This window comes from Chaetomium strumarium (genome assembly GCF_033439665.1).
Source record: "Chaetomium strumarium strain CBS 333.67 chromosome Unknown B0T15scaffold_5, whole genome shotgun sequence".
NCBI lineage: Eukaryota > Fungi > Ascomycota > Sordariomycetes > Sordariales > Chaetomiaceae > Chaetomium > Chaetomium strumarium.
The window spans coordinates 2,972,113-2,985,455 of NW_026944433.1; the positions used below are offsets into that span (position 1 = coordinate 2,972,113).

Below are 13,343 nucleotides of genomic sequence, written 5' to 3' on the forward strand. Positions count from 1 at the left end.
TCTAACCGACGCGCTGGCCGGCCTGCACGACGCGATATCACACTCAACTCGCGCCGGCTTACAGATTCCGAAGAGGAGGCTATTGTTCAATATATCATTGAGCTAGTTGCACGTGCATTTCCACCCAGACTACGTGGTATAGAAGATATGGCCAACCAACTATTATGTATACGCAACGCGCCCCCTGTCAGCAAGCTCGGCCTACAACTTCGTCAAACGCAAGCTAGAGCTCTGGATGCGTTGGACACGTCGGTACGACTACCAGAGGGCTAAGTACAAAGATCCAAAGGTTATTGCCGAGTAGTTTGCACTTATATGGAACACTAAGGCCAAGTACGGTATCGTGGACGACGATATCTATAACTTCGACGAGACTAGGTTTATAATAGGCATTATCTCTGCGGGTATAGTAGTTATGACCTCTGACGGCCTTAGCAAGGCGAAACTCGCCCAGGCTGGTAACCGCGAATGGGCAATAGTAATCTAGGGAGTCAATGCCTTCGGCTGAGTTATCTCTCCCTTTATCATCTTAGCTGCGCAGTACTACCTCGCCAACTGGTATACCGAGTGCAACCTCCCGGCCGACTGGCGTATTGCAACTACCGATAATGGCTGGACTACCAATGCCATAGGTCTGGATTGGATCAAGCACTTCGACTACTATACGGCACCCCGGATAAAGGGCAAATACCGGTTATTGATCCTCGACGGCTACGAGAGTCACCACTCGACCGAATTCGAGCTCTACTGCTAGCAGAATAACATCATCATACTCTGTATGCCTCTGTACTCTTCCTACAAACTCCAGCCACTCGATATCGGCTGCTTTGGGCCGCTAAAGCAAGCGTACGGTCGCCAGATCGAGCACTTGATACAGATGCATATCAACCACATAAGCAAGCTCGAGTTCCTCTATAGCTTCCGCAAGGCCTTCTTTATCTCCATGATAGAGAGGAATGTTCAGGGTGGTTTTATAGGGTCTGGCCTAGTGCCGTATGATCCAGAGAGGGTGCTTTCCAAGCTGGATATTAGGCTCTGTACGCCAACACCCCCGAATTCGCGGCTCAGCACTATAGAGTCTTGGGTCTTCCAAACATCATACAACCCCCAAGAAGCCAAATTGCAGTCAACCCTTATCAAGACTCGCATTGCCAATCATCAAAACAGCTCTCCAACTTCAATATTAGGTGCTGTAGATCAACTTACCAAGGGTACAATGGCTATAATGCACCACGTGGCCCTCCTACAGTCAGAGGTCTCTTTACTCCGCAAGGCCAACGAGGTACTAAGCAAGCGCCAGAGAGCCAAAAGAACACGCGTGCAGCTTGGAGGATCACTTACAGTGCAAGATACAAAGGATCTACTGGACCAGAAGGCCATGGTTGGGGAGATGGCACAAGAAACGCAGCCGGATAGTGGTAGTGTAGGAGGGGCTCGTACAAAGGTTCAGTGCTGTGGTATGTGTGGCAAGCCTGGCTATAATGTACGCACTTGCCAGGAGGCTGCAGAATCGTCTGATTCTAGTATTTCTGATGTAATTATAGTTGGTTCCTAGTGTTGTTGTGTTGTAATTGAGGATAGTTGTTGTAGAGTAGTGGAAACTGTACGACTCGCTTATATGTACGACTCGCTTATAAGATACGTTATAATTATATTAGAAATAGCTAAATTAGATGATTCTTATACTGAGTGAAGCAATATAAATAGGGTTAAATTAGCTATATTAATACCTCTAATATCGAAGATCTAAGCTTAAGAAAAGGAAAGGAAATGCACGCTAGCAGGCATAAGGAATTACAGAGTTTTGTTGGATGCGTATGGTCACGTGACCCGGCCCCACAATAAAGACCAGAAAGGAAGATACAGAAGGTCGTAAGTTCGAGCTCTGAATAGGGCACCTGAGCAGAGCGCCCTCGTTACAGTCCTATAGCCTCCTAGCAAGTGCGGGCATTATAGCTAGGCTTGTTATATACACCATCACACTGAACTCTCGTACGGCTCTCTCTTATACTACTACTATCTAGCTGTGTTTCTTATACTCTCTCTCTACTTATAGCCTCCTAGCCTAGTACCTCTTATACATCTTATATAGTAAGTGATCCTCCAAGCTATATATATATTCTTTTAGCTCTCTAGCGCTTGCGCAGTACCTCGTTTGCCTTTTAGAGCGAAGAGACCTCTGCTTATAGGAGGGCTACCTAGTATATTATAGCTATTACACCCTTAGTAAGCTAATCTATAGCAGCTAATATCGAAGTTAGAGAGCTGTTTTAATAGTTAGCAATATAGGTCTTAATAAGTATTAACTACGAGTTAGCTTCTCGGAAGTTATATAGTGTTTAGAACAACTAAGGTTATAGAGTGCTAGCTCAAGAGTTTAGAGATATTAGTATTAGTATATGAAGCTTTATATTCAGCTTAGAAAGCACCCTCTCTAGGTCATACAGTATATAGCTAACATCTATAAAGCTACTCTATATATTCTTCTCTATTATAGAGAAGAAAGCCTCGTAGAAAGTATAGAAGAACTCGAGCTTGCTTATATAATTGATATATATATATATCTTAAACTCTCGATCTAGCGACTATACGCCTACGTCAATAGTCTAAAGCAGCTAATATCGAGTGGCTAGAGGAGGTGCAAAGAATGCGGAGATATATAGAGCGTGATAATATTATACTCCTTATAATAAAGCTCAAATTTGGTCGAATAGTAGCATTTATAGCTATCAAGAATCTACAACTAGTATTTGTCTTTTATACAAGATGCTATATAAAAGTCGAAGTGCTTAATCCAATCAAAGTCTACAGTATTAGTCATCTAACTATTATCGATAGTCGTAATATACTAGTTAGGCGAGAGGTTATACTCAGTATACTAGTTAGCAAGATGGTACTATATAGCTAAAATAATAAACGGAGAGATAGGCTAGCTAAGAGCATTGACACCTTAGATCACTATTACCAGATGTCATGAATGATCAAGTTCCTGTACGACAGCTATCTGGCGCCTCAGGGACGTCTCGCAAACCTCTTCTGCCGCCAGGCTCTCCCCATCCATTGACTCACCAAAACTGAGGCCGCGCAGGTGACGCTGACGAACAGTGAAAACATGGTGAAATACCAACCCCGACCTACAGCGTCGAACATTGCACGTGTCTTCTCGACATTTTGGAGTTTCTTTCTGATTGGGGCCAATGACGCTGGCTATAGAGTAAGTTGACTACCACGCCCACGGCGTCACTTTGTATCATGTGGATGCTAACGATGATTATCGTAGGCCCTTTTGCCATCCGTAAGTTCAGTTGATACTGCGAGAAATCCCCCATGAATACCCCCTGACAGCGCAACAGCTCGAATCATACTACGAGCTAGACTTCGTGGTCATCTCACTGGTGTTCCTGTCACCGTTCGCCGGGTACGTTGTCTCGGCGATGTCCAACAACGTCCTCCACCAAAAGATAGGGCAACGCGGCATCGCGATGGTTTCTGCGGCCTGCCATATAGCAGCCTACCTTATCATGGCGACCCATCCCCCGTACGTGGTGTTGGTACTCGCATTCATCATCGCTGGCTTTGGAAATGGCGTTGGGGACTCGGCGTGGAACGCGTGGATTAGAAGCCTGGCCAACGCGAACGAGCTGCTGGGCTGTATGCATGCCTGCTACGGAGTTGGTGGCACGCTTAGTCCTCTCGTGGCGACCCTGATCGTCGAGAAGTATCACTTGGGTTGGTATACGTTCTACTATTTCATGGTTAGCAGCCGTTTCCCCCCGCTGCGAGAAAAACTCGGCAACTGACTCCCCAACAGATCGGAGCCGCGGCCATTGAGCTGGTCTCTCTGACATGGTCGTTCTGGAGCGCAACCGGCAAGGCCTACCGGCTGAAGCACCGTATCGCCGAGACTGGTCAGAAGGCCGGGCTGATGGAAGCTCTCTGGCATTCATCGGGCGCTCGAGTCTCGTGGATCTATACGATCTTCTTGCTGGCATACATCGGAGTAGAAGTCTCGCTAGGAGGGTGGATTGTCACCTTTATAATTCAGGTCCGGAATGGAGGTGAATTTGCCCGTGGTATAACCGCTACGGGTTTCTGGTTAGGCATTACTCTTGGACGAATCATCCTCGGCTTTATTACTCTACGGGTAGGAGTTAACCTGGCTATAGCGGTAAGGGTCCCATTCAACTTGAAATTACATTCCACAACCCTCCCGGTAGACGCCCATTTATTGACTACTCCTCTCTACCTACTCAGGTCTATCTCGCCCTTACTATCGGCCTCGAGTTCCTCTTTTGGTTCGTCCCGCAGTTCTATGTTTCGGCCGTTGCCGTCGCGCTACAAGGGTTCTTCCTCGGACCCCTCTTCCCCGGCGTCGTCATCGTAGCAAGCAAGCTCTTGCCGAAGCACCTACACGTCACAGTTATCGGCTTTGCATACTGCCTTTGGCGGGTGCGGTGCGGCGCTGCTTCCGTTCGCAGTGGGTGTGTTGGCACAAGCGGCCGGCGTCATGGTCCTTCAGCCGATCATCCTAGCCTTGCTGGTCGTGATGCTCGGGCTGTGGCTGTTCTTGCCGAAGGTCGATAACAAGAGAGACTGAATGTGTTTATAACCGAACCTATCAAGTCGTGGTTGGAAATGCTGGCCTATATAGCGGATAGTTTGGGACTTCGCGGACATGTGAGCGAGATCGTGCCTGAAAAAGGGAAGGGTGATGGAGCTCTTTAGTACTATAGATGCTGGGCTTCGTCATTGAGTGGAATAAACGCCACAGATATCCAACTCAACACCATTCACAAAACAAGCCCAGGATACAGGATTTATGAAAACTGCAATAGCACAAATATAACATATAACAGCTTCCATAATCAGCGTCTTCACCACGAGTAGGCGTCCACCTCGAACTCAAATACGGTGTTGCCTCGACTACCCGCTACGGCGACGGCAGCCCTTACATCGTCACACAGCGACCCAGGCCCGGACACCACCACGCCAGCCCTCTCCCACCCGGCACCGGCCTCCCCGTTAACCAGCTCATCAACATCAAAGCGACGGCCGACCCTGACCTCGCTGTCTGCAACCCCGGTTAGGTCGATAGCATCTGTCAGACACCGCGCCGACTCGGCAACGCTCCACACGAGCTTGACGTTCCGATGCTGAAACGCCCAGGGCACGACACCCGTGATGCCGATGCCGCCGCCAATAAACAGGACTTTGTCGCAGCGCAGGACAGGCCCCGCATGGCTATTGGAATAAGGCCCGTCCAGGAGCGTGAGCAGGCCGCCGTGCGCCCGCAGCCGCTTCGTGAGGCCGGTCGACAGTTTAATAAAGAGTGTGATGCCAACGCTGGGACGATCCTCGGGCGACGACTCAACCTTCACGACGGGTGTAGTGCCCTTCTGGCTCTCCTCGTCCTTAGAGCTGCAGGCCAAGCCGGGTTTCGGAATGCTCGGAGTCGGAATGATGGAGAAGGGATGGTTCTCCAACGGGCGCCAGGGGGCCAGCGTGGGAAGTAGACGTAGGCGTGCTGGCCAGGAGCCGAACCCCAGCGGACGCCGCGGATGTCGACACGCATGTAGCCGTTACCAAGATCGGTCACCTGGGCCCTCCGCACGCCGTGCTTCAAGGCGCGACCGAGTCGCAGGAGCCTGTCAAAGGCCCACACGGCCATGGCCATGTACAGCCAGAGCTCGTACGCCCATGTGCCCTGCCACCGCAGAACCAGCAGCAGAACTACGCCGTCCGAAACGGCCCTGCCCGAAGACAACCTTCATGACCCTGCCCCCGGAACTCCACCTCCTTATCGCCCAGCACCTCATCTACCCGGACGCGCTCTTCCTCAAGCACACGAACCGACACTTTTACCAGCTTGTTGACAAAGGCGTGCGGCTTAAGGTGCAGTGGCTGATGGAGCGGCGGCTGCTGCATCTCGAGTGCCCGAATGACCAGCGCTGCGATCCCCTTCTCCACAGCCTAGTCCCTGAGCTCTAACTAGCACTGCAACAGATCCGACACGCCGGCTCCGAGTACTGCACCCCCTGTGAAGGCGGCGAACCCGGCGCCATCGCTATGACATGGAAGAAGGTGCCCCCCAACAGGGTCAAGGAACCGGCGCTGACGGCCGAGGATTTGTTTGTCGTTATAAAGAATGCAAGCCGTCGGTCGCTACGGACGAGATCGGCAAGTATCATGAGTGGACGCAGCAGTTTGGCCTAGAAGGGGCATTATGCCACTGCTCAAGTTCCAAGATTCCACTCGTCAAACATACCAGCTTCATATTGCACTCTCGGGATAGACTTAATAGCGATAGAATTGGACCCCTAAAGTCTCAAAATTCGTACCGGAGCAGCCGTCCGGCCTCCCTCAGGTACGGTATCCGAGCCACAGCCCATGCCTGCATCCGGGAGACCAGCGGGAGCTCCTCGATGCCGGGCATCTCGATAGTCAGCTGGTCTTCAACCAACCTCAACCCGTCGCACCACGTCTCAAGCAGCTTGGGGTCGTCAATGGCCCAGTGCAGCACCGAGCCCGAGTCCTTGACAGCCTTGATGAGCCCCTGCAGCCTGATCGCGACGCTGCCGAACGCGTCGCACGCGATCTCCCCGCCGACCGGCCGAAAGCGCCACACGATACTTTCGAACAGCCGCCGGCCCTCCTCCTCGCGCAGATACATGGTGAGCCCCTCGAACACGACCAGCGTCGGCCGGTCAGCAGGGATCTGGCCGAGCCACGCGTCCGGCTCCGCCGCCGACCCCGCCGCGAGCGCATAGTCCAAGCCGCCGCCCAGGCCGCCTCCGCCCTCGTCAATAACCCCCGCGAAAAGCTTCCTCCGCAGCTCCACCACATCCTCCAGGTCAACGTCTATCCATCTAACGTCGTGCCCGGCGGCAGCGGCAGCGGCCTGCCCGACGCGTAGGCAGCGCGCGTCGAGCCCGCACGCGAGGTGCACCACGGTGACGGCGCGGTGCCGCGCAAGGAAGTCGGCGGTCCAGCGGTCGAGGGCGCGCGCGCGCAGCGCCACGCTGGCGGCCTCGGCCGCGCCGATGCCCGTCCGGCCGGCAAAGTCGTAGTCGATGCGGCGGACCGTGTCGGCGGCCCACCGGTCGCCGAGCACGGGCTTGGGCTTGGCGGTCGCGTCCAGGGCCCGGCCGTAGAGCGTCGCGAGGAGGGTCTCTTGCGCGCCGGTAAGGGTGATCTTTCCGGAGGAGGCTGTGGCCGTCGGGGCGGCTGGTGATGGAGGCGACATTTTGCGAGGTGATTCCACTGCTGACTGCTTTTTGGGATGGAGATGGGAATTGGATAGGTAATAAGAAGCATTGCGCTTAGCCAGTCGCGGATTCGGAGTAATATGAAGTCCGAGGCGGCTTAGAAGTTGGGCTTTGGGCTCGTAAAAGTCAATAGTCACCACCAAATTGCGAGGCTCGTTCTTTAAGACAGCGGGTACAAACTTAGAAAGACGTTTCATAAATGTTTCTCCCGCGTTCATTAAGGTACCTAGGGCTTTGCCTGCACGCCGCCGTACCTCTGTACCAAATCTCTGATATCCCTAAGCACCCTAGTGGCTAATGGTTAGTTGCAGCCTGATTGCAGGTATGAATGTCAGATCCCGCTTTAGCTGCTGAGATAGGACGCTGAACCCTTGGAGAACGTAGCCTCCAAGTCGATCTGCTAAATACCAAGTCAAGAGGCAACAGGTGGCGTGGAAAAAGGAGAAAAGAGCAGAGGGCCTAGACGAGTTGATGACCGAACGTCAACGAATCGGATGTAGTTAGCATGCCAAGGCCCTTTAGGCCTCGTGCCTCAGGGCGAAATAAATTCCATCCATCCATCCATCCGAGGGCCCCGCTGGACGTTGTTAGAACCTCCCGAAACGCTGCCGCCGCCGTTCGCAACCATACCCTTCTCCCCCGATTCCGATTTCATCAATCGTGGAGCCATTCTCGACCACCAAAATCTGCTTCATAGAGTGATCCAATGATTCATTCAGAGCGGTGAGGAGGGTGCCCCCCCGCCGCTTCATCCACTCCTGCGGCTTCCCCCGCTGCCTCTGAGACTATATGCAACCGGTGTGGCGCCATCACATCATGCCTCCCATGGGACATAATGATTTCGATATAGGCAATGTTGACCTTAGTATCGTCGGCATAGTCAGACTGGAGGAACTGGATATCGCTAAGCTGGTCACGGTGGGCTATGCGCTGCGCGGCTGTAAGAGCCTTTAGTCGCTTCGCAATCCGCCTCTCCTCTTCTCGCTACGTAAAACGCCGGATGAAGTCCGCGTTGTATCGTCGGCCTTGGGCCCTAGGGAGGAAGCAAGATCTCACTAACCTAGTCACGCGATTTGGAAAGGTGGTGCAACAACTCCACGATCTAGTACCTCCTGACCAAGCGGCGAGTACGCGCTCGACCACGGTCAATGGGAGCTTCGAGACTTTACGAGGTACTGATCCACAGAGCAATGTGCCAGCAACAGCAACAGAACTCGAGCGTGGATTGCAGGCTGAGTTTTGCCAAACCTTGATTGAGCTTCGCTAGGCCCTGGCAGAGGCGCAAGGCGAGTACAGTGCGTCCGTGACGTGGCTCAAGCTAATGAATGCTGGCAGCCGACACGTGACGGGACATTCACAGTTGGCTCCTGGGACTGCATTCCCCCAATGAGCGTTATGATAACTCGCGCAACAGGAGATTAACGGGCACCTGCGACTGGATCCTCAAGCGGCCGGCATTTGCCCGATGGAGTGCCCCGGATCTCCCATCGGGCACGCCCGAGATACTGTGGATCTACGGACGACCTGCGTTTGGCAAGACCAATCTAGCCTCACGCATCGTCGAACACCTGTCGGCCGTTCTGGATAAACCCGTCGCCCACTTCTTCATTTCGTCCGATCATGAGAGCCGCAATGATCCCTACATTGTTATGCGATCTTGGGTTTCCCAGCTCGCGTCATAGCCGGAAGTATTTGCACTTGCCTACTAGAGATGGGCAACTACAAAGGATCAGGTTGCGGCCCGTTCGACTATCATATAGCTCCTCCACGAGGCCCTGCAAGCCAGGCCGGACTGCTACCTGGTCGTCAATGGCCTGGACGAATGCACCGCACCGACCAACAATAGCAAATCCGTAGCGAGGTTTCTCCAAGACGTCAAGAGTGCAATCAAGCCAACTACTCGTGTCCTGGTTGTCAGCCGCGAAGAATCTGAGATTTGACAGGTATTGCGAGGCGACGATCCGAACTGCCTTGTCGAATACCAAAATCTCACCCGGAGATGTCTACGCCGATGCCACTGCGTTCGAGCGGTCTATCGTCGATTGGAAGCTGCCAAAAAAATCCGAACACGATAAGAACAGCCTTTCTAGGACTATGACCGATCGATGCGAGGGCCAATTTCTCTGGCTCAAAATGCAAGAACAAAACCTTAAGGCATGGAAGAACCTTGGGCAGCTCTAGGGTGCCCTCGAGGTCACACCGACGGGACTCGACCATGTGTATAAACGAAATTGGGACAAACTCGAGCACAGCGAACGTGCGGTAGCGCTGCTGCGCTGGGCAGCTTTTGCTCCACGGCCGTTGACCATGGCGAAATTACAGAAGCTGTGCTGATTGACGGGGACGGTGAGGCCTCCCTGACGTACGAGCTTCCCGATACTATTGACGAAGAGTACATCGGCACCGAAATTCTCGAGTGCTGTGTGCCGCTTCTCGAAGTTCGTGGCTCGCACCCGGTATTAGCGGCGGGAAACCATACAGTGCACCTGGCACACTTTACTGTAAGGGAATTCCTCATCAGGAACCTGCCCGCAGGAGGCATCTAGCAGAATGAGAATCTGCGAGCATCCAGCGAACGCATTCAATATACCATACTGGCCAGGTCGTGCCTTTAGTATGTTCAGTCTAGCCAGACCTGGCAAATTGGCTCCATTACCCACGAATCACCGTTCCAGGCAGCTCTTCGAGACTACTCCGCAGCATCTTGGCATGCATATGTGGAGTCAGGCGTACTGCTCGAACAAGACTCGGACACATTGGAACGTATTGTTGGATTCATGAACGAGGCTCACCCCTGTTGGGCTGCTCGGAGAACGTGATTTGACATGCACGATGAAAGGCAAGAAGCAGAAGACGAAGAGATTCCGCCGGGCCCCTCGTACTATGCCCTCAAACTTGGCTTAAGTGTGGTGGCGGCCCACTGGATCCGGAAATTGGGACCCGGGGGGATTGTGAACTGTGCTGGAAGATCCGTACTTGACCTGTGTTGTGCTCAAGGAAATGTTGAACTTGTGTGAAGATCCTGGACACTGGTGTGGATATCGAGCAAAATCCGGCATGGGCAGAACGCCACTCAATTCTGCGGCGCGATATGGGCGGTCATGGTTAGTTCAGCTCCTGCTGGAGCGTGGTGCTAAGGTCCATGTAACAAACTGTTATGGATGGACACCAGTCAATGTTGCGGCGCACGATAGTCATGCGGAGGTGGTCAAGCTGCTTGTGAAGAAGGGTGCCGACTTCAAGGTAGCCAACAGCTACGGCTCGACACCAGTCAACTCTGCTGCAGACAATGGCTACCTGGACGTAGTCAAGTTCCTGGTGGAGAAGGGCGCCGATATCACACTGGCCAACGACGACGGCTGGACGCCAGTCAACTCTGCATCATCCTGCGGCCACCTGGAAGTGATCAAGTTCCTGGTGAAGGGCGTTGATGTTACAGCAGCCAACAACGCTGGCTAGATGCTAGTCAACTCTGCTGCAAACCAAGGCCCCCCGGAGGTGGTCAAGTTCCTAGTGGAGAAGGGCGCCAACCTTGAGGTAGCCAACAACGCCGGCTGGGCATCAGTCAACGCTGCTGCTAACAATGGCCACCTGGAGGTGGTCAAGTTCCTGGTAGACAAGGGCGCATGTGACGGAAGGAACATTTAGGGTTGGGTTTACATGTGCCCTTCTGCATTGTGATTAGTGTGGGAGGAACGAGTGGAAGTGGTGATCATGAAGATGTGTTTAATGTTGAAGATGTTGCATGATGCAGAAACTAAAAGTGGTGAAAACCTTGCTTTTGGCGGTCTGGTAGGTGTAGGCCAATGTGAGCCATTGCGACAACTAGTCTACGGAAAAGGGCTTGGTTGGGTTGGCGCGTGCACCCACTATCCTTTCCACGCGACGTGTGCGCTCGTATAGAGGTCCAACGTCAAAAGTTCTGTTCAGGCACTAAAGACGCCACCTCGTTGATTGATTTAGTCCTTTCGGCCCTCCTGGTATTTCATTTTCATGTTCTAACTATATACTTAGGTCAATGTGCTATGGAATCCTGCAGCAAGCTCTCCCAGCACTCCTCCCATACCTTCAATGCCTCCTGGCGGCTTTTCATGCTTCTTGCTTCGTTGTATACCTCTTTATCCATGGCCAACAAGGCTCAATTGGATCAAAATCCGGTGATTTCCCTTGCCAAGTTGCGACACTTCGTGGCCGGAAGGGAAACAAGACTGAAGCTGCTCGGCGGCAGAGCCGGAAAGAGGGCCGCGTAAGCACCATGTATCGGGTTAGTACCCTTACTAACTACGAGTAACCCCTCTAGGTCATAGGACGAGGTGGACAGGCCTTTTTGGTTTTTTGCTCGTGGAAAGCCGTTTCCGGCTATTTCAGGAGCTGCATGCAGACCGACCCAATCACCTACAACTCGTTCTTCACCGTCTTCATTGAGAGGGAAGCTTCTGTCACGTCAACTTATCGGATATCACAAGACTTTGCGACAAGATGAGAGCTCCGCTCTAGATCGGCCATGACGTGTACCAGTTAAATCATGGTTCTGGTACTAGCCTGGCCTACTATCGCGAGTGCCATGACAGGCTATACATCAGCGATTGGAACCTACGTCCGCGATGGCGAGAACTATCTCATACCTCTCGTCAGCTTCTCTATGGTGGCGTACGTCATATATGATAGGGGGTGTGTTAACCTTACTGATGATTATCTCGTCCTATTCTACAAATGGACACAATAATAGTAGCTTTTTTGCTCGTAAGGTAGTCAAACCTATAGGTAACTTATTTCATCTATTAACTAATTTATAGATGAGCCAATAGTTTGAGAAGGAAACGGAATGAATGACAATATAACGTATCTTATAAGCGAGCGAGACATATAAGCGAGCGAGACACTCTCCACCACTCTATAATAACTATCCTCAATTGCAACGCAACAACACTAGGAACCAACTACAATTACATCAGAGACAGCTGAATCAGACCCTTCTGCAACCTCCTGGCACGTACGGGCATTATGGCCAGGCTTGCCGCACACACCACAGCACCGAACCTTCGTACGAGCCCCCCCTGCACCACCACTATCCTGCTCCTTTTCTTGCGCCACCTCCCCAACCACGGCCTTCTAGTCCAGTTGATCCTTTGCATCTTGTACTGCAAGCGATCCTCTAAGCTATACGTATGTTCTTTTGGCTCTCCGGCGCTTGCTTAGCGCCTCGTTAGCCTTGCGGAGCGAAGATACCTCTGCCTAAAGGAGGGCCACCTGGTATATTATAGCCATCGTACCCTTGGTAAGCTAGTCTATAGCAGCCAACATCGAAGTTAGGGAGTTATTTTGATGGTTGGCAATACAAGTCTTGATGAGCATTGACTGCGAGTTGGCTTCTCGAGGGTTGTATAGCGTCTAGAATACCCAAGGTTGTAGTATGCTGGCCTGCAAGTTCAGGGGCGTTAGTATACGGAGCTTTACATCCAGCTTAGATAGTACCTTCTCTTGATCGTACGGTATAAGGCCAGCACCTGCAAAGCCACCCTAGATATTCTTCCCTATCATCGAGGCGAAGAAGGCCTCGCGGAAGCTATAGAGGAACTCGAGCTTGCTTATATAGTTGATATATACGCGTATTAAGTCCTCAACCTGGCGACCGTACGCCTGCTTCAGTAGCCCAAAGCAGCTAATATCAAGTGGCTGGAGGAGGTACAAGGAATACGGAGGTATATAAAGCGTAATGATATTATTCTACTGGCAATAGAGCTCGAATTCGGTCGAGTAGTAGCTATTATGGCCGTCGAGGATCAACAGCCGGTACTTGCCCTTTGCCCGAGGCGTTTGTCATGAACTAACCTGCAGAGGCCGGTGGGGGCCGACCTGCACGGTCGACGGGCGGTGCCCGTATCCAATCATTGCGAATCAGAAAGAACCAATGGGGACTGAGGAAATCAGGAACAATGCCAAGAACGATTGTTCCTGGGGAACAACGCCAAGGAACGTTGTTCCAGATGGAACAATGAGAACAACAATTGTTCCAAATGTTCCAAAGATCTAGGTACGGGACACCTAGAGGAGGAAGCTGTATATAGTTCTACCATT

General features: G+C 52.2%; 4 protein-coding genes across 4 annotated transcripts; 2 read left to right on the top strand and 2 right to left on the bottom strand.

Moving 5' to 3' along the window:
- Positions 1-3,280: 3,280 nt before the first annotated feature.
- B0T15DRAFT_537615 (putative MFS transporter) lies at positions 3,281-4,597 on the top strand (the record flags this gene model as incomplete). Its single annotated transcript, XM_062869631.1, is given in 5 exon segments — positions 3,281-3,321; positions 3,332-3,755; positions 3,812-4,168; positions 4,255-4,449; positions 4,520-4,597. The coding sequence occupies 4 exon segments, from the start codon at positions 3,435-3,437 to the stop codon at positions 4,595-4,597; spliced, it is 951 nt and encodes a 316-aa protein (XP_062720575.1). The 5' UTR covers positions 3,281-3,321; positions 3,332-3,434.
- Positions 4,598-4,735: 138 nt separating this feature from the next.
- Positions 4,736-6,156, bottom strand: B0T15DRAFT_558808 (uncharacterized protein). The gene is made up of 3 exons (XM_062870486.1): positions 5,794-6,156; positions 5,552-5,704; positions 4,736-5,477 (listed from the first exon to the last, which is right to left on the bottom strand). Exons 1-3 carry the CDS (start codon positions 5,923-5,925, stop codon positions 4,875-4,877), a joined length of 888 nt encoding a protein of 295 aa, XP_062720576.1. The 5' UTR covers positions 5,926-6,156; the 3' UTR covers positions 4,736-4,874.
- B0T15DRAFT_253298 (tetracenomycin polyketide synthesis O-methyltransferase TcmP) lies at positions 6,157-7,743 on the bottom strand. The gene is made up of 2 exons (XM_062863213.1): positions 7,446-7,743; positions 6,157-7,381 (listed from the first exon to the last, which is right to left on the bottom strand). The coding sequence occupies exon 2, from the start codon at positions 7,241-7,243 to the stop codon at positions 6,326-6,328; it is 918 nt and encodes a 305-aa protein (XP_062720577.1). The 5' UTR covers positions 7,244-7,381; positions 7,446-7,743; the 3' UTR covers positions 6,157-6,325.
- Positions 7,744-10,356: 2,613 nt separating this feature from the next.
- B0T15DRAFT_495237 (ankyrin repeat protein) lies at positions 10,357-10,913 on the top strand (the record flags this gene model as incomplete). Its single annotated transcript, XM_062867086.1, has 3 exons — positions 10,357-10,369; positions 10,438-10,682; positions 10,725-10,913. 3 exons carry the CDS (start codon positions 10,357-10,359, stop codon positions 10,911-10,913), a joined length of 447 nt encoding a protein of 148 aa, XP_062720578.1.
- Positions 10,914-13,343: the final 2,430 nt, after the last annotated feature.